The sequence below is a fragment of the Grampus griseus genome, assembly GCF_964374135.1.
Source record: "Grampus griseus genome assembly, chromosome: 15".
Classification (NCBI taxonomy): domain Eukaryota; kingdom Metazoa; phylum Chordata; class Mammalia; order Artiodactyla; family Delphinidae; genus Grampus; species Grampus griseus.
The window spans coordinates 58,436,871-58,461,992 of NC_139009.1; the positions used below are offsets into that span (position 1 = coordinate 58,436,871).

Genomic DNA, 25,122 nt, shown 5'->3' on the forward strand with positions numbered 1-25,122 from the left:
ATACAATGGAATATTACTCAGCCATAAAAAGAAACGAAATTGGGTTATTTGTAGTGAGGTGGATGGACCTAGAGTCTGTCATACAGAGTGAAGTAAGTCAGAAAGAGAAAAACAAATACCGTATGCTAACACATATATATGGAATCTAAAAAAAAAAAAAAGGTTCTGAAGAACCTAGGGGCAGGACAGAAATGAAGACGCACATATAGAGAATAGACTTGAGGACATGGGGAGGGGGAAGGGTAAGCTGGGATGAAGTGAGAGAGTGTCATGGACATATATACACTACCAAATGTAAAATAGATAGCTAGTGGGAAGCAGCTGCACAGCACAGGGAGATCAGCTCGGTGCTTTGCGACCACCTAGAGGGGTGGGATAGGGAGGGTGGGAGGGAGGCTCAAGAGGGAGGGGATATGGGGATGTATGTATATGTATAGCTGATTCACTTTGTTATACAGCAGAAACTAACACACCATTGTAAAGCAACTATACTCCAATAAAGATGTTAAAAAAAAAATAGCTAATGAAAGGAGAGACCGAGACTCTAATCTAGTGTCTGTTTTCCCACCAAAATAGACAAACCCTCTGAACAAGAACTTCTTTTCTTAGAAAGCTCTCTGCGTGTGTTTGGGTTACACCAGTGTCCGCAGAGGAACCCATTGTCTCATTCCTCTCTCAAATCACACTCACTCCCTGTCTCCGCTCCTCACCAGGCACGGATGAAGATGCCATCATCAACGTCCTGGCCTATCGCAACACGGCCCAGCGCCAGGAAATCAGGACGGCCTACAAGACCACCATCGGCAGGGTAGGTAGCAGCTCTCTGGCTTGACAAGGGACCTGTCAGCAGTAAGGGAGCAGGGGCCCCTTCCTTCTTGAATCCTGAAGTAGTGGCCCTTGGTTTTTAAAAGATGGATCCTTTGCCTTGTGTAAAGATGTTCTTGGAAAAAACAAAAAACACTTTCAACACGTTCAAGAGTTCCTCCACTGTCCATAGCCAGAAGTGATTTCAGGGAGCTCTTGATTCACAAAATTCAAGGCTAAGTTTAGTCTCTTCCCCCACAAGTCCTTTCAGGGACTTGGTTGTGGAATGGACTCAGCCCCCTACCCTTTGGAGTACTGGGCAGGGCACAGATTTCAGTGTTGCTTCCCTTGGCCTTTCCTTTAGGCCACGTGCTAATGAAGATCCTCCAAACTGACTAAAATGTTTAAATCCAGTTTGTTCTAAACAGGCTCTCCGAGGATTTAGGGTCTATCCAACTCTTCTACATAAACCCCTTTGTAGTATATATTCATTCCTTTGAATGATCCTTAATTGAGAGCCACCCCCTCCAGTTCTAGAATGGGGCTCTGTGTGTGTGTGTGTGTGTGTGTGTGTGTATTTTAGTGGCTTATGCATTCAAAGGCGGTTCACTCACCATGTTTTCCCCTTCCTCTCTGAATTCCACACCCCTGAGCAACCCTGTCTCAGTCTCGTTTTCAACAGCTTACTTACCAGGGTCATTGACCCAATCTTTCCACATCACTGGAAGCCCATCTGTGTGATTAGAGAATCTTTTTATTGAGGTAATGTTATCAATGAGTGCTTCCAGGTCTCAGAGTGCTGTTAACTCCATGATAAGTATTTCTATTCTTGGATAATTTTATAAAAGCTAGTCAGACGGGCTGCCTCTCAAAGGCAGGCATTAAGCTGCTGGGTGGGGCACGGCTGGCTCAGCTCTTCCCGGGAGCATCTATATGCAAACCTTGGCTGGGCACCAATGGGATTCCTCCCTCAGATTGCTCAGAGTACCTTCTGGGCATTTTAAGCTCTTCTCCATCCCCAAGGAAATTTAATGAACATGCATGAGATGTGTGAGCTAGAGACAAAGTGTTGCCACACATTTGGGGTTGATTATTCAGCTTCAGAACTAAGCTGATCTGACAGCAGTTTGTTTAGATGACCAACCTTAATGGAGTGACTGAACGCTAATTTATTTGTTCATTCATCTATTTGATACGTGTGGATGTAACATAAAAATATGCACAATAGATTGAAATATAGTGTTGCAGACTCAGGTTTGTGAGAATCTGAGATTGGAACTTGAAACCGAATCAACTCCCTATCGGTTGATCTTAAGCAGGTTCTTAAATTCTCTGACCTGTTCTAGGAGGAAATGTGACTAAATGTCTTTAGGAATTGGTCCTTTGGACTCCCTCTTGCGAGAACACCAGAATCACAATTAGCTGCTGGACAGTCATCGACAGGAAGACACTGGAACTCACCAAAAGAAATACCCCACATCCAAAGACAAAGGAGAAGCCACAATGAAACGGTAGGAGGGGCGCAATCACAGTAAAATCAAATCCCATAACTGCTGGGGGTGACTCACCGACTGGAGAACACTTATACCACAGAAGTCCACCCACTGGAGTGAAGGTTCTGAGCCCCACGTCACGCTTCCCAACCTGGGGGTCCGGCAACGGGAGGAGGAATTCCTAGAGAATCAGACTTTGAAGCCTAGTGGGAATTGATTGCAGGACTTCAGCAGGACTGGGGGAAACAGAGTCTCAACTCTTGGAGGGCACACACAAAGTAGTGTGCACATCAGGACCCAGGGGAAGGAGCAGTGACCCAAGGGGAGACTGAACCAGAACTACCTGCTAGTGTTGGAGGGTCTCCTGCAGAGGCCGGGGGTTGCGGTGGCTCACCTTGGGGACAAGGACACTGGCAGCAGAAGTTCTTGGAAGTACTCCTTGGCATGAGCCCTCCCAGAGTCCGCCATTACCCCCAAAGAGCCCAGGTAGGCTCCAGTGTTCGGTTGCCTCAGGCCAAACAACCAACAGGGAGGGAACCCAGGCCCACCCATCAACACTCAAGGGGATTAAAGTTTTACTGAGCTCTGCCCACCAGAGCAACAGTCAGCTCTACCCACCACCAGTCCCTCCCATCAGGAAACTTGCACAAGCCTCTTAGATAGCCTCATCCACCAGAGGGCAGACAGCAGAAGCAAGAAGAAATACAATCCTGCAGCCTGTGGAACAAAAACCACATTCACAGAAAGATAGACAAGATGAAAAGGCAGAGGGCTATGTACCAGATGAAGGAACAAGATAAAACCCCAGAAAAACAACTAAATGAAGTGGAGATAGGCAACCTTCCAGAAAAAGAATTCAGAATATTGATAGTGAAGATGATCCCAGGACCTCGGAAAAAGAATGGAGGCAAAGATCAAGAAGATGCAAGAAATGTTTAACAGAGATCTTTTTTCATCCACCTCCTAGAGTAATGGAAATAAAAACAAAAATAAACAAATGGGACCTAATGAAACTTCAGAGCTTTTGCACAACAAAGGAAACCATAAACAAGACGAAAAGACTACCCTCAGAATGGGAGAAAATATTTGCAAACGAATCAACTGACAAAGGATTAATCTCTAAAATATAGAAACAGCTCATGCAGCTCAATATTAGAAAAACAAACAACCTAATCCAAAAATGGGCAGAAGACCTAAATAGACTTTTCTCCAAAGAAGACGTACAGATAGCCAAGAAGCACATGAAAAGCTGCTCAACATCACTAATTATTAGAGGAATGCAGATCAGAACTACAATGAGGTATCACCTCACACCAGTTAGAATGGGCATCATCAGAAAATCTACAAACAAGAAATGCTGGAGAGGGTGTGGAGAAAAGGGAACCCTCTTGCACTGTTGGTTGGAATGTAAATTCATATAGCCACTATGGAGAACAGTATGGAGGTTCCTTAAAAGACTAAAAATAGAATTACCATATGACCCAGCAATCCCACTACTGGGCACATACCCAGAGAAAACCATGATTCAGAAAGACACATGCACTCCAATGTTCATTGCAGCACTATTTACAATAGCCAGGTCATGGAAGCAACCTAAATGCCCATCGACAGATGAATGGTTAAAGAAGATGTGGGGTACATATATTCAATGGAATGTTAATCAGCCATTAAAAGGAACGAAACTGGGTCATTTGTAGAGACGTGGATGGATCTAGAGACTGTCGTACAGAGTGAAGTAAGTCAGAAAGAAAAAACAAATATCGTATATTAACGCATGTATGTGGAACATAGAAAAATGGTACAGATGAACCGGTTTGCAGAGTAGAATTTGAGACACAGATGTAGAGAAGAAACGTATGGACACCAATGGGGGAAAACTGTGGGGGGTTGGGGATGGTGGTGTGCTGAATTGGGCGATTGGGATTGACATGTATACACTGATGTGTATAAAATTGATGACTAGTAACCTGCTGTATAAAAAAAGAAAAATGCGGTTGATATAATTCCATTTTTGTGGGTTAAAAAAATGTCTAGTAAAAACTCATGGAGCTGTTTACACACACACACAAAAAGAAATTGGTCCTTTGTCCAAATAATTGCATTTCTTTTTAATCATTGAGCGTTAAGAAATAATCATGAATGATCACAAGGATGCAGCTAAATGCTTGTTTAGAAGAATAGTAGAAAAATAGAACGGGGGTCTTATTAAAGAAATTATATTGCCTCTACATATGGAAATTTCTGCAGCTGTTAAATATGTTGTAGGTAAATATTGACTTGGAAATACATTCAGGGTATATTGTTAAGTGAGCGAATACACTGACGTTGGAACCCCTTTACACTCCTAAATTATTGAGGACCTTTCTGTTTTTGTGGGTTACATCTATTGATGTTAACCATTTTAAAAATTAAAACTTAATTTAAATTAAGGACATTTAAAAATAGGTATTTGTTAACTTATTTAAAAATCTATAAAAAACATATTACATGTTAACATAAATAACGATTTTAGGAAAAAATAGCTTTATATTCCAAAAGAGAAAAAATTAGTGAGAGGATTGGCATTCTTTTAATATTTTGCAAATCTCTTTAATGTCTGCTTAATGGAATACCCTGGATTCTCATATCTGCTTCTGCTTTCAACTTGTTGCGATATGTGGTTTTGGTTGAAGTAGGAAGGAAATCTGGTCTTGTACAGATAGGTAGTTGGGAAAGGGAGGAATATTTTATTATTATTATTTTTTTTTTTTTTTGCAATACGCGGGCCTCTCACTGTTGTGGCCTCTCCCGTCGCGGAGCACAGGCTCCGGACGCGCAGGCCCAGCGGCCATGGCTCACGGGCCCAGTTGCTCCGCGGCATGTGGAATCCTCCCGGACCGGGGCACGAACCCGTATCCCCTGCATCGGCAGGCGAACTCTCAACCACTGCGCCACTAGGGAAGCCCGGGAGGAGTATTTTAATAGCCTTTTCGCATAACTGTAGATCTGTAGACGTACCGAGTAGCCTTTGGAAAGCTTCCCTGGACAACTGTGAGAGGATGAGCGTGTAAAGTCAGATCCCACGTCTTAGTGTTATTACGAAGTTGGTTTTGTGCACACCAGCCCCTGAAAGGGTCTTGGAGCCCCCAGCCGTCCCTGGACCCCTCTGAGGGTGGCTGGTTTCCGTTACTGTAGCAGTTAAGCAGCGTGCTTTCTTGTGTCCCAGGACCTGATGGACGACTTGAAGTCAGAACTGAGTGGCAACTTCGAGCAGGTGATCTTGGGGATGATGACGCCCACGGTGCTGTACGACGTGCAGGAGCTGCGAAAGGCCTTGAAGGTTCGTGGTCCTCCCCTCCTGCTCTCGGTGCTGTTTGTGTAAATGCTGGCTGCTGGCGGGCTTTCTCAAGAATCAGTGATAGAGGCCTCCTGAGAGTGGGGAGGAGGAGATATAGGAGAAAGATTTTCCTGCATTTATGACAACTTGAAAACATGACATTGCATTCTAGCCACTGTAATTTAAAAGTTGTCTCTCCAGAGGTTAAGGAATCATTTGTTCTTTCCTGTGGCTCACTGGGGACTGATTAAACTTGTGCTTTTGGTGCAGCTCCAGAAGCTTTCTTGCTGTATTAGCTACTTTTGAGATATGAAACTTCTGACTGACATCTTGGGGGCCTCTCGGTCTGCTCAGAACTGGTAAAGTGTTCTCAGCTGGATGCTGGATCCACTGTGCCCTACCCCAGGGTCTGCCGATTGTTAATGACCAAGTATGAAATTCAAATACAACTACCCTCCTCCACCATGTCAGTAAATACTCAGCCTCGTGGAAGGTTCTGGGCTAGACTCTGGAAAAACAAAGAGATAACAGCCTTTGCCAGAAGATTCTGCCCTGCAAAGGAAAAGTACAGGGGAGGGCAAGGAAAGACAGCCCCCAGAGGGCAGAAACTGTCCCTAACCAGCACATAGAAACAGCCTATAAATGTATGTTATGACTAATAATGATTGTAGTAAACATGTTGGAATTTGGGTCGGACAGTTAAAAAGGAGCAAATCCTGTTGCTAGAACTTGGTGAGTTGTTTTTATTCTCTGCAGATTCCTGGTTGTATTCCTCCTGTGTGTGGGACTCAACTTGGTAAACTGACTCATAGCCCTCTCCTCTGGGTTTTGCATTTAGGGCGCAGGCACGGATGAGGGCTGCCTGATTGAGATCCTGGCCTCCCGGATGCCCGAGGAGATCCGGCGCATAAACCAGACCTACCAGCTGCGTATGTAGCATCCTCAGTGGCCCTGGCTGAGGCCCTGTTCTCTGAGACCTAGAGTAACAGCAGGTGGTTACCCACTGAAACACTGACCATGAGGGATCCTCAGTTCCAAGCTCTGCCTTCAGGCAGATCCCTGTCTACACAAATGACTGTTGGCTTTTCAAGACTTCTCAGATGCACCTGCCACTCTACTTAGGCTACCCAGGGTTTTATTACCCTGAAAGCTGGAAAGGGGTTCCTTATTATCAAGCAGAGAATCAGAGGTGCTTGTTCAAAAGTGGTGGTGCCATTGAATCTTAGCATTCCAGGGAATGGCCTGGAGGAGCAGTCTTGCCCAACTTCTTACCTTCAGACTGGACTATAGGTCCTGCAGCCACCTCAGAGGGATAACCACTTGTTCCCCTCTTAAGAATCTCCAGAGGGCTTCCCTGGTGGCGCAGTGGTTGAGAGTCCGCCTGCCGATGCAGGGGACACGGGTTCGTGCCCCGGTCCGGGAGGATCCCACATGCCGCGGAGCGGCTGGGCCCGTGAGCCATGGCCGCTGAGACTGCGCATCCGGAGCCTGTGCTCCGCAACGGGAGAGGCTACAACAGTGAGAGGCCCGCGTACCACAAAAAAAAAAAAAAAATTCTCCAGAGAACAATACATCAATACATGCCTTTAAAAGATGCCTACCTTTTTACCCTAAGAATATAATAAAAATGCACAAAGGTTTAGAGCACACAGTGTTGCTTATATTAGCTTAAAATGTCCAACAGGTTGGCTAAACAAAATATGGTACACACACACAATGTAGTCATCAAAATGTATATTGAAGGATATTATTAAATTACAATAAGTGGTATGGTGTATGGATAAGTGAAAAGGACAAATCATAAAATGGGATGCTATGATCCCGTTTTTCAAAGAAAGAAAAAGAATATGTGTGTATGGGGGGAAATGAGGAAGGATATTCACCACAATGTTATCAATGATTATTATATCTGGGTGATTAGATTCATGATGAGGTTTTCTTTTCCTCCCTTCATTTTACTTAGTTGTTTTTTCCTAAGTTTTCTGTAATAAACACATACACTTTGGTAGAAAGAAAACAAAACAATAAGAGTTTTTTGGTAAGTGTTCAGATCTGGAGATTCTAAACCTCGGGAGTCTGGTTCTAGCGCTGGCTCCCCACGTCTGCCGCATACAGGACTTCTCCCTATGGACAGTCCCTGGCTTGTCCCCAAACACAGGTTCAGAAACCCCACTCTGTTTGCCTTTCCACGGGCTGCTTAGCTGCTTCTCTGCGTCACTGCCAACCATGTTCAGGACAAACCCCTGGACGGTAGGAACCACAGAGTGGGGATCACAGCCCGGCCTTCTCAACTGCCCAATTCAAGGAAAAAGAGCATCTCATTTCCCCTCTAATGACAAGCTAAACTTATCTTGACCATTTTACCAGAGTTTAGTTTTTGGAAAACTGTGTGTGGGCTGAAAAACCTCACAAGGAGCTGCTTCAGTAGACAGGTCCTGAAGAGGGTGGGAGGCTCTGGGGTGTGATGTGGTGCCGGGCAGGGTTCTTTACTCTGATGTCACTGATTTTACTCTCTTGCTAGAATATGGGCGGAGCCTTGAAGATGACATTCGCTCTGACACGTCGCTTATGTTCCAGCGCGTGCTGGTGTCTCTGTCTGCTGTGAGTCGCTCCCTCCTTTTGCGGGGGAGGGTTGGGTGTTATTGAGACACTTACTCTCTACCCACTTTTCCAACCTTTCTCATCTTTTCACCCTCCCAAATGGGCATATTCCCCTGTGTTTTTCTTGGGTCTCTGTTATTTTATCCTCTCTCCTTTAAAGACTCTGGCTAGTCATGTAGGCCCATTTGTTCTCATTTATACATACAAGCACCGGATACATGCCAGGTGCTCTTTTTTTGTTTGTTTTAAAGTTGTTTTTTGTTTTTTGATGTGGACCATTTTTAAAGTCTTTATTGAATTTGTTACAATATTGCTTCTGTTTTATGTTTCGGGTTTTTTTTGCACGTGTGGGATCTTAGCTCTGACCAGGAATCGCACCTGCATTGCAAGGCGAAGTCTTAAGCACTGGACTGCCCCGGAAGTCCCAGGAAGAGTAATGTTATAGCGATATGTTAGATGAATTGAACCAGAGGCGGGGAGCCCAGGCAGGAAGGTTACCTCGGTATTCCAGATACCGTGAAAAAAGCAGGTCTGGGCTAGTGTGGGAGCAGGGGTGCCAGAAAAGAGAGATGGATTTGCAAGGCCTTCCTGGTGAGCTGGTGTTGGTGAGGGATGGGGCACTTTCAGGTGCTCCTCAAGCCCCCACCGTTGGCCCCAGAGTCTCTTGATTCTCCTGTCTTTCCAGCTCCTGTTTGGCAGAATTGATCAGTGTACATTTGCCAGTTAGGAAGGCATAAGTCAGCAGGGAAGATACAGGAGTGGGGGCAGGGGAGGAAGGAGTAGAGGACTGTCCCAGAGGGAGCAGTCACCAGGCCATATGTGTCCTCCTGCCCCTTCAGCTGGCAGAGACGCCCACACAACATCAGGGAGCCACACCGAGCTTGCCTTCTGATCGGTCAGCTCAGAACTGTGGGAATATCGCAAGCACGTTCAAAGACATCTGTCCTCTCTCCCTAAGCTGGACTCAGGACCCCTTCTGTCTAATTACCATGTCCTTGGGTTCCCACACACTCTGTCTTATCAGACCTCCCAAATCTTCATGGATCCTCTCTCAGTCTCTTTGGTTTGTTTTTCTCATGCTCAGGGTTTGTTTTTCTCATCCTCAGGGTGGCAGGGATGAAGGAAATTATCTGGATGATGCTCTCGTGAGACAGGATGCCCAGGTCAGTAGAACTGCAGCCTCTTTCTTCTCTTTTGCCAATAAGACAGACCCTAGTTGGTGGACACTAGCTGTGTCCTAGTTGATGGACACACACACACACACACATATATATACATATATATATATATGTGTATATATATATATATATATATATATATACCCACTCTCACCTTTTTGTGGGTTTACTAGGTGCTAGGCATTGTGTTAACTACTTTACATTTCTTCCTTACAACAGATCTGTGAAGTAGATGTTATTACTTCTGTTTTATAGATTAGGAGACAGATGCATAGATTTAAGTAACTTGTATAACATCACATAGCTGGTGGAATTGTGCTCTTTGAATCCAGATCTGTTTGATTTTTTTAAAACCATACAATTCATATTATAAAGCTATGGTAATCAAAGCAGTACGGTATTGGCATTAAAACAGACATACAGATCAATGGAACAGAATACAAAGCTGAGAAATAAACCCATGCATTAATTCATGACAAAGGCGCCAAGAATATACAATGGGCAAAAGATAGTCTCTTTGATAAATTTTGTTGGGAAAACTGAAAAGCCATAAACAAAAGAATGAAAGTGGACCACTACCTTACACCATACACAAAACTTCGCTCAAAATGAATTAAAGACTTGAAAGTAAGACCTGAAACCATAAAGCTTCTAGAAGAAAACATAGGTGATAAGCTACTTGATATGGGTCTTAGCAATAATTATTTTAATCTGACACCAAAGCAAAAGCAACAGAATCAAAAATAAACAAGTAGGACTACATCAAACTAAAAAGCTTCTGCACAGCAAAAAAAACCATCAACAAAATGAAAAAGCAACATACTAAATGAGAGAAAATACTTGCAAATCATATATCTAATAAAGGGTTAATATCTAAAATACGTAAAGAATTCGTACAACTCAATAGCAAAAACCCAAACCATGCAATTTTAAAATGGGCAGAAGATCTGAATAGACATTTTTCCAAAGACATACAGATGGCCAACAGACACATGAAAAGATGCTCAACATCACTAGACATCAGGGAAATGCAAATCAAAACCACAGTGAGATATCACCTCACTCCTGTCAGAATGGTTGTCATCAAAAAGACAACATGTAACGAGTGTTGGCGAGGATGTGAAGAAAAGGGAACCCGCATGCACTGTTGGTGGGAATGTAAATTGGTGCAGCCACTATGGAAAACAGTATGGAGTTTCCTCAAAAAATATATAAAAATAGAACTACCTTGTGATCCAGCAATTTCACTTCTGGTATTTACCCCTCAAAAATGAAAACACTCAAAAAGATATATGCACTCCCTTGTTCATTGCAGTATTATTTACAATAGCCAAGATATGGGAGCAACCCAAGTGCCCATCAATAGATGAATGGATAAAGAAATTGTGGTGTATATGTACAATGGAATAATGCTAGTCAGCCATAAAAAAAGGATGAAATCTTACTATTTGCAACAATGTGAATGGAGGGCATTATGCTAAGTGAAATAAGTCAGAAAGAGAAAGACAAATACTGTATGATCTCACCTATGTGTGGAATCTAAACAGACAAACAACAACCAAAAAAACCAACCTCATAGATACAGAGAACAGATTGGTGGTTGCCAGAGGCAGGGGTGGAGGTGGGCAAAATGGGTGAAGGGGATCAAAAGGTAGACTTAGTTATAAAATAAGTAAGTCATAAGGATATAATGTACACCACAGCGACTGCAGTTAATAACAGTGTATTGCATACTTGAAAGTTCCAAAGAGAAAAAGATCTTAAAAGTCCTCATCATAAGAAAAAAAATTTTGTAACTGTGTATGGTGCCAGATGATAACTAGACTCATTGTGATGATCATTTCTCAATACATACAAATATCAAATCATTATGTTTTACACTTGAAACTAAAATAACGTTATATGTCAGTTATACCTAAATTAAAAAAAAATACACACAACGAAAACCATGCAATTCAACAAATACTTGAGAGTTCTTCAAGGAGCACAGTTCTCCTTGGAAGTGACCAGATGAAAAGGTGCTTCCAAACAAATTTGGGCTGGGAGAAGTTGGAAGGAGTAGAAGCAGTAGAACTCAGAATAGGGTTTTTCTGGATCCTCCAAGTCTTACAGAGAGGCAAGGAATTTAAGAACAACTCCAGTCAAGGCTTCAGCTCTTCTTCCAAGATGAGACAGTAGGAAAACCTGGTCAACCTTCGCTCTTTAACATACGTCAGCAGTAACGGATATGTGCAAACTTTGGGTATTATAGCTGAATTTTGATGTAGGAAAGTAAATGAGTTTGAGATGAAAAGAATTATCAGAACAAGTGGAATTAGCTAGTAATTTATTATCAAAGGCAGAAATTTTAAAGTATAGAGAGGCTATTATCTAAAAGTCCAATTTTATCTATTCTTGGTATGAAAACTGCATTGAAGGAAATAGCAGGCAGTATTTAGAATTCCTACTTTAAAAAGAAATTTGTAGGATATTAATGCCACATTAAAATGCCCCTTGGAGCTTTTGTTAGAAGATGGCACATGTTTGATTCCCTTCTGAAAAACAAACAAACCAGGAAATACAAAAATAGAGAAAAATCTGCATCAACACTGGAAACTGTGGAGGAGGGCCATTAAAATGCCAGATGGGCAGCAAAGCTGGGCCAGGGATGCAGGAGAGCCATTCCTGCCCCAGAAAAGATGCTAACACACACACACACACACACACACACACGCCCTGCCCCCACTAGAAATAGACACAGCGGCTTCCTGCAAATGGGGAAACTCCTCAGGGAAGACTTGGGCTGTGTCTCAGGTGCCTCCACTGGACCAGCAGCATGTCCTCCTGTTTGAAATTCATCCAAATGAAAAGTGAGGAGCTCAAAGGAGAATCCACTTCACCTCATTCTAGGGGAAAAACCAGGTCTGGATATACTGTTCATCATTTCAAGATCAAAGAGCATGAACATCAACAAATCCCAGCTCAAACACTTTGTGGTCTGTGAACAAACTGGGCCACAAAGGGAGGCAAACATGGGCTCTCTATATGGAAGAGACAGATTTCAGATCACTTTGGATCCTGACACAAATGAGAGAACGACAGCTTTTAATTAAACAAGAGCCAAAAATAAAAAAGATGCAATGAGAAAATAATGGAGATGAAAATGGAGCTGGATGAAGGGCAAGCAGAGATAAAGAGAGAGCTACATGAGTGGAGGAGAGGTGTTCTTAGGAACAAGGAAAGACAGAATCTAAATGTTTATTAGAAGCAGAAATGATCAGAAATGACATTGCAGAAAATAATCATTGTGGAAGGCAGTACTAAAAAATTTCCAGGGTTCAGAAGAAAAGGACAAAGCAATCAGAGAAGAGGAAGAATATAGAGGAAACACTGTGGAGATTAGAATCTCAACAAGAAGGGTGTGGACAAATTTGCCCTAAAATATATTTAAATATATAATAAATGTACAAATAAATTAAAGCATCTGGTCCTGGTGTAAGAATAGGGAGAAGTCAATGGAATGATTAGAAAGTCTAAGAGCAGAACCAAGCCTATGTGAGAATATTCAGGAATACATACAGAATAGATGCATTTCAAGTCAGTGAAGAAAACACAGATTACTCAGTGGAGTTGGGACAATTGGCTAACCATTTGGGAAACAATAAAGTTAGATCGCAACTTTCACCTGACATCGTAATAAACTCCAAATAGATTGAAATTTTTAACATAAATAAAGCAAGCCATAAAGGTACTATAAAAAAGTATAGTTAAATACTCTTTTTTAAATCTGGAGCTGGGAAAGGATTTTGTATGCATTTTCTTTTAAGGCAGAAACCATAAAGGAAAAGGGTTGATAGTTTGGCTAAAAAAAAAAAAAAAATGCACTGTCTTAGCAAACAATACCACAAACAAAATTACAAGATCAAATGATAGAATGGGAAGAAATTTCACCTTATGTATAATAAGCTTAATATATAAAGTACATAAGTAAACTACAGTTTTGATACTATGAATAAGAATGCCCCATTTCTCAAAAAAAAATGGTCCATGTGTATTAACAGGCAACTCAAAAAAAGGAAAAATAGAAATGGCAAATACACCAAAAGATGACCAACCTCACTAGTTATTTTTTTTAATTAACACAAAAAGATACCATCTTCTACCCATTACTAAAACTTTACTCAAGTTCATTCTTATGGTATTTTACAAAAGTATCATTCTGTGACAGATTGAAAGTTCGTTCCTTGCCCACATGTTCTAGTTACTATTGCTGTATAACAAACCACCTCAAACTCAGTGACATAAAACAGCTACCATTTTAGTATGACCATGGATTCTGTGGGCCCATAATCCACACAAGGCACAGGTGAGATGGCTTGTCTCCTCTCTGCAGTGTCAGAGGTCTTAGCTGGGAAGACTTGAGTAGCTGGAGGTGACTCAAATGGCTGGGGTTGAAGGCTCCATCACTCATGTGTCTGGTGTCTGGGCTGCAGTGACTCAAAGGCTGGGCTCATCTGGGGCTTCGAAAGGATCTCTTACATGTGGCCTCTCCAGGTGGCGTGGGCTTCCCAGATCATGGCGGCTGCATTTCAAGAGGGACCATCTGGAAAGGCAGCACTCCACGAGAACCAAAGCTGCCTGACCTTTATGACCTAGCCTCAGAAATCAGTGTCACTGCCACCATGCTTTAGTGATTGAAGCAGTCACAAGCCTGCTGAGATTCAAGTTTGAAAAACACTGAATTAGATGAACCTTTTGTGCCCTCCCAGCTTTAAAATTCCACGGTCCTATGAACTGACTCTTTAATAGTGTGGGAATTAGAGAAGGAAGTGAAGAAACAGCTGAGTAGATGGAGGTAAGCCCAAGGAATGACACAATGTATCAAGGTAGGGAATTTTGAGAAAATGAACAAGCCAGCTGCTGGTTATAAATGAACAGTAGGGTTTAAAAATTTTTTTTTAATAAAATACATATAAAATTTACCATCTTAACCATTTTTAAGCATACAGTTCAGTAGTGTTAAATATATGCACATTGCTGTGCAGCCAATCTTCAGAACTTTTTCTGAACTTGCACAACTGAAACGCTATGCCTGTTAAACAACTCATTTCCCCCTCGCCCCAGTCACTGGCAACCATCATTCTACTTTTGGGCTCCATGATTTTGATGCATCTAGGTACCTCATATAAGTAGAATTATGCAGTATTTGTCTTCTTGTGACTGATTTATTTCACTTAGCATAATGTCCTCAAGCCTCATCTCTGCTGTAGCATGTGTCAGAATTTCCTTCCTTTTTGAGACTGCCTTGTATTCTACTGTGTGTGTATATACCATGTTTTATTAATCCATTCATGTGTCAATGGACATTTGGGTTGCTTCCACCTTTTGGCTATTGTGAATAATGCTGCTTTGAATATGGGGATACAAATAACTCTTTAAAATCCTAACTTCAGTTCTTTTGGAGATATACCAAGAAGTAGTATTGCCAGATCATATGGTAATTTCATTTTACTTTTTTTGAGGAAAAGCCATGCTGTCTTCTATAGTAGCTGCATCATTTTACATTCTCACCGACATAGCACAAGGGTTCCAATTTCTCCACATACTCATTAACACTTGTTATTTTCTGTTTCTTTGTTTTAAATAGCAGCCATTGTAACGGGTGTGAGGTGTTATGAACAGTAGTTTTGATTTATCGATAATACCGTATAGTTAAAGGGAATTCCCTGGCGGTCCAGTGGTTAGGACTCCGCGCTTTCACTGCTTAGGGAGTGGGTTTAATCCCTTGTCGGGGAACTAAGACCCCACAAGCTTCACAGCACAACCAAAAAAAAAAGTAATAATATAGTTAAAGTAACCAGAATCAATTTCTTATATTTCTACCAGGTTGGAATATAAGCAATTACTAATGGGGTCCTGGTTCTACTGTGAGACCTTCTGTAGTCTCAAGCAAATCACAGATCATTCCAGAGTGGTGTTGTCCAATAGACTTTTCTGTGATGTTGAAAATGTTCTACATCTGCACTGTCTAGTATGGGTAGCCACTAGCCACAAGTAGCCACTGAGCACTTGAAATGTGGCCAGTATGACTGGGGAGTTGAATTTTTAATTTTATGTAATTAATTAAAATTCAAATAGCCACATGTAGTTAGTGGCTACTGTATAGGACAGCCCAAGCCTAGGACATTCCTTTCGGGTCTTAAGACAGAAACATGTAGTCTGCATGTAGGGAGCTGCTGGTGTTTGCCCTGACTCTCAGGGAGATATTATAGAGTCCCATTAGTTTTATACCTAAGGAAAAATCCTGAGTCATTTCCACTCACTGCCAACACCACTTCCACCGCCATCATCAACAAAATAAAACTAAGCTAACTCTGCTCTCTGAAGTTCTGGAAATATTTACATATGTCCTGGCACCTGCTCCATTGTGTTTTAAACTTGTACTTTGTTTGGCTTCAGGACCTGTATGAGGCTGGAGAGAAGAAATGGGGGACAGATGAGGTGAAATTTCTAAGTGTTCTCTGTTCCCGGAATCAAAATCATCTGTTGCATGGTAAGGCACTTGCCTCATTGTCTAAAGAAACTATTTGAAAGATAGTGAAAACTATATCACCTGTAATTGATAACCTTTTTCCCTTTACTTGGTACAAAGATCTAATTTTACTGAACTGTCTTAGATGTCTTACCTTGGAAATGTATGGGTGCAACAATGTGCATGAGGGCCAATTGCTGAAAGATTAATTATGAATAATTAGCAGATATATTCATAGAAGTTTGGAATTCCTGTTGGTAGGAAACTGACCTCCATAGTCAGTCCTTTTTCTAAAGCAGTTCCATTTAAATTTAGTTACATAAGACAAAACCTTTAGTACATCAGCAAGCAATAAAATAGAAATGTTGGTTGACATTTATTCCTATTTAACATCCAAGTTGTAAAAGCTAATAGAGGGCTTCCCTGGTGGCGCAGTGGTTGGGAGTCCGCCTGCCGATGCAGGGGACACGGGTTCGTGCCCCGGTCCGGGAAGATCCCACATGCCGCGGAGCGGCTGCGCCCGTGAGCCATGGCCGCTGAGCCTGTGCTCTGCAACGGGAGAGGCCACAACAGTGAGAGGCCCGCGTATCGCAAAGAAAAAAAAAAGCTAATAGAAGTGATTTTTTTAGGGGGTGTGTTGCATAAGATGAATAGTGGATGATTTCAGATTTTATTTCCTATGTGTAAAGTTTCTAGTTTGCTTCTGATAATGCTAGTCTTTTTAATGTGATTTTAACTTCTTTGGGAAAAAGGTACTATACGATTGTAGAATATTTATTGTCAGGTTTATTTTCTTCTTGTGAACAGCAATAAAGGTTTAATAAAATATTTCATCTTTTATATAAGCTTTTGAGGTCTGTATGCTATATCCTAATTTTATAAACTCATCATGCCCTTATCATCACTCACAATTTATAAAACTTGTGGGAAATTTGAGAAGAATGAGTTTGCTAAATTGAAAACGTGAAAAAAATGGAAAATTACAACACATTTGGAAGTTGCAATTATTTCAGATATTCCACAGTGACAGTAGGTGATTACTCCAGTTAATAAATGTCATGGGCAGTCATCAGATGCACCAACTTCTGACTCAGATCCTTATTTTTTTTGCCTTCCCTTGCCTGATTACTAGTAAGGCAAATCTCTCCCTGGTGTTATTTTCCAAGAACTGCAGGTCCTCAGAAGCCGATTTAATGCAAATATATTTGTAACAATTTTCGCTTCCAGGCATAAGTCAATAGTTGGGCAGTTATGAAACATTTGCTTGTAAGCCACTGGAAGAAAATCTTTTCAGCATTATTTGAATAAAGAAAACATCATAATTTTCTTACCAACCAACAATAGTAGTGAGGATTCATAATAACTAAGATTTTGTTAATTATCTTCTAGGTGCAGTGCTAAGCATATTATAAGCATCCCAGTGAAGCAGCCATTATTTTCCCCATTTTACAGTGGAGAACACTGAGTCTTAGAAAATGTGTCAATTAGATTTTTAAATTCCAAGAAATAGGCACTGAATAATTACATAGGAAAAGAGAAAATCATATAGAAGGGGACAAGAGGGAAAATGGAAAATACTAGAGGTCCATTGAATTGAAGGGAGAGCTGAACAGCTCCAGAAAGACTAGAAATCAAGGCAGTTCTGAGGATCTCAGTAGAAGGGAGTCATGGATTTATTTCTAAGGCAGAGTTTCCTAAAATCTCGTCTCCATTAAAAATGCTGATTCTTGGACCCCCTACTTCAGACTGGCTAACTTAGGATTTCTGAGAGTGACACGCAAGGAGTTTAACAGGTTTCCCAGGTGATTCTTATGTTCTCTGAAGTTAAAGATGACTCAGTGCTTTTGGCTATCCTCATCATATCTGCTCAGTTAAAAAATTCCCAGGAGAGTAAGACTGATTGGCCCTGGTTGGATGAACTGCTCACTCATTTGTTAGAGCTTGTCATGTATGTTGGGGGGTAGGGGTGTTCCTGGATTGACAGCCCTGTGAGAATCACTCTGATGGGGGTGGAGTAGCATCCCAAAGAAGGCAGTGTTAAGAAGATAAACAGCAGATATCCACTCTAAGAAGGCTCCAGAAGGAGGCAGCAAGAGAGAAAAATATGTTCATAATATTCAAAAATACTTGGTAGAAAAGGGGAGAAATTTTAATTATGTTAAAGTCTATTAAAAGGTGCAAGCAACTGTTACCAAATGTGACCAAGTTTTGAAAAGGTTGAATTGCTCTAGTTATTTTTTTAATTGACGTATAGCTGATTAACAATGTTGTGTTTGTTTCTGGTGTACAGCAAAGTGATTCAGTTATATGTATATGTATATACATATATATATTCTTTTTCAGGTTCTTTTCCATTATAGGTTATTACAAGATATTGAATATAGTTCCCTGTGTTATAGAGTAGGACCTTGTTGTTTATCTATCTTACGTATAATAGTTTGTATCTGCTAATCCCAAACTCCTAATTTTTCCCTCCCCCACCTTTCCCCTTTGGTAACTATAAGTTTGTTTTCTATGTCTTTGAGTCTGTATCTGTTGTGTAAGTTCATTTTTATCATTTTTTAGATTCCACATATAAGTGATATCATGTAAAATTTGTCATTCTCTGTCTGACTTACTTCACTTAGTATGATAAACTCTAGGTCCATCCATGTTGCTGCAAATGGCATTATTTCATTCTTTTTTGTGGCTGAGTAATATTCCATTGTGTGTGTGTGTGTGTGTGTGTGTGTGTGTGTGTACACACACCACATCTTCTTTATCCATTCACCTGTCGATGGACATTTAGGTTGCTTCCATGTCTTGGCTCTTGTAAACAGGAATTGCTCTAGTTTTGATGTGCTGAAAGGAAGATGAACATACAGGTGATTGCCAAGCTTATTAAGGAAACAAGGAGAAAAAAAAGCAAATCTCTCCAGAGGTTATCTCCACTTTATGTAGTGAAAACAGGGTCCCACATAAGGGAAATGACTTGCCTGAAGTCCTCCAAGATTCACAATATTCCTTCCTCCTCTCCTCTGTTCCATTCCACTTGCCATATGCATCCTGGTTCTCACCCACATTGCTAATTAGTTTCCTCTTGAAATATACCAAAGAATAATAGTATAGTCTAGTTAAAAGATGCTCATTCTCTCTGTACAGTTTAGTTTCCTCTATTCTTTATTATTTATATTTTCATTTTGTTATTGTTTGTAGTGTTCGATGAATATAAAAGGATATCACAGAAGGATATTGAACAGAGTATTCAGTCTGAAACATCTGGTAGCTTCGAAGAAGCTCTGCTGGCCATAGGTAAGCTGGTAGGGGGTGGGGAGTGGAGAAACAAATATTTATAGACTTTCCTCCTTATTATCAATTTGTTGTCATGGGTTGTAGAAATTTTTTTTCAGGGATAAAAAAATTGTTTAAATCATTCATGACATGTGATCCAGAAATTTTTTTTTTAATTGGTTTATTTTGGGTTGCACTGGGTCTTCGTTGCTGTGCACGGGCTTTCTCTACTTGAGTCGAGCAGGGGCTACTCTTGGTTGCGGTGTGCGGGCTTCTCATTGCGGTGGCTTCTCTTGTTGCAGAGCATGGGCTCTAGGTGTGTGGGCTTCAGTAATTGTGGAATGCGGGCTCACCAGTTGTGGCTTGCAGGCTGTAGAGCACAGGCTCAGTAGTTGTGGCACACAGGCTTAGTTGCTCCACAGCATGTGGGATCTTCCTGGACCAGGGCTTGAATCCGTGTCTCCTGCATTGGCAGGTGGATTCTTAACCACTGTGCCACCAGGGAAGTCCCGTGTGACCCAGAATTTTAAGCGAGAAATATTATATATAACCTGATTGTTATTGTACCATGTGGCTTTATCTATTTTATATCCTCTGTGCCTTTATATCTTAGCACGTGGAAAGGTTAATCCTATACTAGCTGCATCTTGCAAGTCTGTGAATGGTTAGAACTAATAACTGTTTCATATGGTACAGATAGCAATAATCTTTTTGAAATTTTATGCTGCCTTTTGCTTTAATGGCCTTTATTAATTATTTGTCTAGGAACTTGACGATAAATTGAGGGTACTTTCCATCTGTGAAAATGCTTTTAGCATAGCCTATGCTCATAAAACATTGGCTAAATTTTTCGACAAAGCAATCAAAAGATACTACTTCACACCTTGTAGAAACAATGGGAACAACTGTCTCTTCTTGTTTTGCAGATTTTATCTGTAATCTTTTCATTTCTCTTTTTATCTCTTGACAGTAAAGTGCATGAGGAACAAATCTGCATATTTTGCTGAAAGGCTTTATAAATCTATGAAGGTAAGTGGCCTCATTGTTAGCATCTGAATGGCTCTGAGGGTCTTGTGTCCACCTTCATATGCTTACTTATATCCCCCATGCAAATTAGCCAAAATCAGCTTGAGCTATTCAGTTCAATTCTTCAAATACTTCACTGAGTGCTTGCTAATAATAATGCTAGGTAATATTTATTGAGTACTTATAATGTGTGATTACTGTTCCTAATACTTTATATGTATAATTTTATCCCCACAACAGCTCTGTGGGGCAGGTACTGTTATCATCTTCCATTTTACAGATGAGAAAACTGAGGCATAAAGAGGATAGGCAATTTGCCCAGGGTCCTCAGTGAGGAAAGGAATGGAGCAGGGATGCAAACACTGGTAGTCCAACTTCAGAGCCCCAGCTCCTAACCATGCATTGTACTCCGTGCAAACACCCTTGCTGAGAGCCATGGGAGGGGCAAGAGAGATCAAAATGCAATCCCTGGTCTCAAAGAACTTCTAGCTCTGAGAGGAAGGCAGCTCTGTGCAAAACACCAGTAAGAACAAAATAGAATGTAAGACGGTAGTTGAGGATCCAAATATTATAGGAACACAGAGGAAAGGGTGTTTAAAAAAATATTTGTTTGGGGGTGAGCATCAGAAAAGGACATATAAAGAAATTGGTATATTTGAGCAGGACCTTAAAGGAAGTTTTACATCAGAGGGTTTTACATGGTAGGAAGGATGGTAAAGCTGGGAAGGGAGGATGACATGGTGGGTGGATCACTGTATGTGAGGCAGGAGGGCTGGAGAACACAGGGTATGTCCCTAGAAGGGCAGAGAGCTATCTCCTCTGGTCAGAACACTGAGTGTTGAAAAGATAAGTTGGGGAAACCCTTGAGCTCCATGGTAAGGAACCAGACTCCACAGGCCTCTAAGGTTAGAGTACAAGGGACGTCATTGGGAGACTGATACATAGTTTACCTTGATAGACTAACAAAGAGCACTGTCTAAACTAGCTCAGCTTTGCATGCAGGGATCTTGTTTCTTCCTTAGGGCTTGGGCACTGATGACAACACCCTTATCAGAGTGATGGTTTCTCGAGCGGAGATTGACATGTTGGACATCCGGGCAAACTTCAAGAGGCTCTACGGAAAGTCTCTGTACTCCTTCATCAAGGTGGGTCACAGCAGCCTTGCCTTGGCCCAGAGGAAAGTGCTGATGAAAGGAGGGGGTTCTGACCTAGGTTTTTAGACACTTCTTATCCTCTCCTTGGCAGACATCATTCCATTTAAGGATGGTACTCTAATTCAGATATTTCCAGTCTCTCTCCTTTCCCACAGATGTTTAAATCTCTGCCTGGTTAGAAGCTGGAAATGTTTGCTTTCTAAATAGAGTTAATTATTTCATGTTGACCCCAGACAAAGAAAGATTATATATATATATATATTTTTTTGGAGTGTCCATATTTTTTTTAATTTTTAAATTTTATTTTATTTATTTTTTTATACAGCGGTTCTTATTAGTCATCAGTTTTATACACATTAGTGTATACATGTCAATCCCAATCTCCCAATTCATCCCACCACCACCCCCACACCCCCTGCCGCTTTCCCCCTTGGGGTCCATACGTTTGTTCTCTACATCTGTGTCTCAGTTTCTGCCCTGCAAACCGGTTCATCTGTACCATTTTTATAGGTTCCACATATATGCGTTAATATACGATATTTGTTTTTCTCTTTCTGACTTACTTCACTCTGTATGACAGTCTCTAGATCCACCCACGTCTGTACAAATGACCCAATTTCGTTCCTTTTAATGGCTGAGTAATATTCCATTGTATATATGTACCACATCTTCTTTATCCATTCATCTGTCGATGGGCACTTAGGTTGCTTCCATGACCTGGCTATTGTAAATAGTGCTGCAATGAACATTGGGGTGCATGTGTCTTTTTGAATCATGATTTTCTTTGGGTATATGCCCAGTAGTGGGATTGCTGGGTCATATGGTAATTCTATTTTTAGTTTTTTAAGGAATCTCCATACTATTCTCTATAGTGGCTGTATCAATTTACATTCCCACCAAGAGTGCAAGAGGGTTCCCTTTTCTCCACACCCTCTCCAGCATTTCTTGTTTGTAGATTTTCTGGTGATGCCCATTCTAACTGGTGTCAGGTGATACCTCATTGTAGTTTTGATTTGCATTTCTCTAATAATTAGTGATGTTGAGCAGCTTTTCATGTACTTCTTGGCCATCTGTATGTCTTCTTTGGAGAAAAGTCTATTTAGGTCTTCTGCCCATTTTTTGATTGGGTTGTTTGTTTTTTTAATATTGAGCTGCATGAGCTGTTTATATATTTTGGAGATTAATCCTTTGTCCATTGATTCGTTTGCAAATATTTTCTCCCATTCTGAGGGTTGTCTTTTGGTCTTGTTTATGGTTTCCTTTGCTGTGCAAAAGCTTTTAAGTTTCATTTGGTCCCATTTGTTTATTTTTGTTTTTATTTCCATTACTCTAGGAGGTGGATGAAAAAAGATCTTGCTGTGATTTATGTCAAAGAGTGTTCTTCCTATGTTTTCCTTTAAGAGTTTTATAGTGTCCGGACTTACATTTAGGTCTGTAATCCATTTTGAGTTTATTTTTATGTATGGTGATAGGGAGTGTTCTAATTTCATTCTTTTACATGTAGCTATCCAGTTTTCCCAGCACCACTTATTGAAGAGACTGTCTTTTCTCCATTGTATATCCTTGCCTCCTTTGTCATAGATTAGTTGACCATAGGTGTCTGGGTTTATCTCTGGGCTTTCTATCTTGTTCCACTGATCTATGTTTCTGTTTTTGTGCCAGTACCATATTGTCTTGATTACTGTAGGTTTGTAGTATAGTCTGAAGTCGGGGAGTCTGATACCTCCAGCTCCGTTTTTTTCCCCTGAGACTACTTTGGATACTTGGGTTCTTTTGTGTCCCCATTCAAATTTTAAGATTTTTTGTTCAAGTTCTGTAAAAAATGCCATTGGTAATTTGAATCTGTACATTGTTTTGGGTAGTACAGTCATTTTCACAATACGGATTCTTCCAATCCAAGAACATGGTATATCTCTCCATCTGTTGGTATCATCTTTAATTTCTTTCATAAGCGTCTTATAGTTTTCTGCATACAGGTCTTTTGTCTCCCTAGGTAGGTTTATTCCTAGGTATTTTATTCTTTTTGCAATGGTAAATGGGAGTGTTTCCTTAATTTCTCTTTCAGATTTTTCATCATTAGTGTATAGGAATGCAAGAGATTTCTGTGCATTAATATTGTACCCTGCAACTTTACCAAGTTCATTGTTTAGCTCTAGTAGTTTTCTGGTGGCATCTTTAGGATTCTCTATCTATAGTATCATGTCATCTGCAAACAGTGACTGTTTTACTTCTTCTTTTCCAATTGGTATTCCTTTTATTTCTTTTTCTTCTCTGATTGCGATGGCTAGGACTTCCAAAACTATGTTGAATAATAGTGGGGAGAGTGGACATCCTTGTCTCATCATTCCTGATCTTAGAAGAAGTGCTTTCAGTTTCTCACCACTGAGAATGATGTTTGCTGTGGGTTTATCATATAAGGCCTTTATTATGTTGAGGTAGTTTCCCTCTATGCCCAGTTTCTAGAGAGTTTTTAATCATAAATGAGTGTTGAATTTTGTCAAAAGCTTTTTCTGCATCTATTGAGATGATCATATGGCTTTTATTCTTCAATTTGTTAATATGGTGTATCACATTGATTGATCTGCATATATTGAGGAATCCTTGCATCCTTTGGATAAATCCCACTTGATCATGGTGTATGATCCTTTTAATGTGTTGTTGGATTCTGTTTACTAGTATTTTGTTGAGGATTTTTGCATCTATATTCATCAGTGATATTGGTCTGTAATTTTCTTTTTTTGTAGTATCTTTGTCTGGTTTTGGTATCAGGCTGACGGTTGCCTCATAGAATGAGTTTGGGAGTGTTTCTTCCTCTGCAATTTTTTGGAAGAGTTTGAGAAGGATGGGTGTTAGCTCTTCTCTAAATGTTTGATAGAATTCACCTGTGAAGCTATCTGGTCCTGGACTTTTGTTTGTTGGAAGACTTTTAATCACAGTTTCAACCTCATTACATGTGATTGGTCTGTTCATATTTTCTATTTCTTCCTGTTTCAGTCTTGGAAGCTTATACCTTTCTAAGAATTTATCCATTTCTTCCAGGTTGTCCATTTTATTGGCATAGAGTTGCTTATAGTAATCTCTTAGGATGCTTTGTATTCTGCGGTGTTTATTGTAACTTCTTCTTTTTCATTTCTAAGTTTATTGATTTGAGTTCTCTCCCTCTTTTTCTTGATGAGTCTGGCTAATGGTTTATCAGTTTTGTTTATCTTCTCAAAGAACCAGCTTTTAGTTTTATTGATCTTTGCTATTGTTTTCTTTGTTTCTGTTTCATTTATTTCTGCCCTGATCTATATGACTTCTTTCCTTCTGCTAACTTTGGGTTTTGTTTGTTCTTCTTTCTCTAGTTCCTTTAGGTGTAAAGTTAGATTGTTTATTTGAGATTTTTCTTGTTTCTTGAGGTAGGCTTGTATAGCTATAAACTTCCCTCTTAGAACTGCTTTTGCTGCATCCCATAGGTTTTGGATTGTCATGTTTTCATTGTCACTTGTCTCTAGGTGTTTTTTGATTTCCTCTTTGATTTCTTCAGTGATTTCTTGGTTATTTAGTAACGTATTGTTTAGTTTCCATGTGTTTGTGTTTTTTATGTTTTTTTCCATGTAATTGATTTCTAATCTCATAGCATTGTGGTCAGAAAAGATGTTTGATATGATTTCAATTTTCTTAAATTTACTGAGGCTTGATTTGTGACCCAAGATGTGATCTATCCTGGAGAATGTTCCGTGCGCACTTGAGAAGAAAGTGTAATCTGCTGTTTTTGGATGGAATGTCC

At 40.5% G+C, this 25,122-nt stretch overlaps 1 protein-coding gene across 3 annotated transcripts in view; it reads left to right on the forward strand.

Moving 5' to 3' along the window:
• Positions 1-25,122, forward strand: part of ANXA4 (annexin A4) — a 69,918-nt gene that overhangs the window by 38,385 nt on the left and 6,411 nt on the right. For all 3 annotated transcript variants that reach the window (XM_082672585.1, XM_082672587.1, XM_082672586.1), the window contains exons 4-12: positions 714-808; positions 5,503-5,616; positions 6,452-6,542; positions 8,135-8,214; positions 9,321-9,377; positions 15,831-15,924; positions 19,099-19,194; positions 20,144-20,202; positions 21,222-21,344. In XM_082672585.1, coding sequence (XP_082528711.1) covers positions 714-808; positions 5,503-5,616; positions 6,452-6,542; positions 8,135-8,214; positions 9,321-9,377; positions 15,831-15,924; positions 19,099-19,194; positions 20,144-20,202; positions 21,222-21,344 — 809 coding nt within the window. The remainder of the gene's footprint in view (positions 1-713; positions 809-5,502; positions 5,617-6,451; positions 6,543-8,134; positions 8,215-9,320; positions 9,378-15,830; positions 15,925-19,098; positions 19,195-20,143; positions 20,203-21,221; positions 21,345-25,122) is intronic.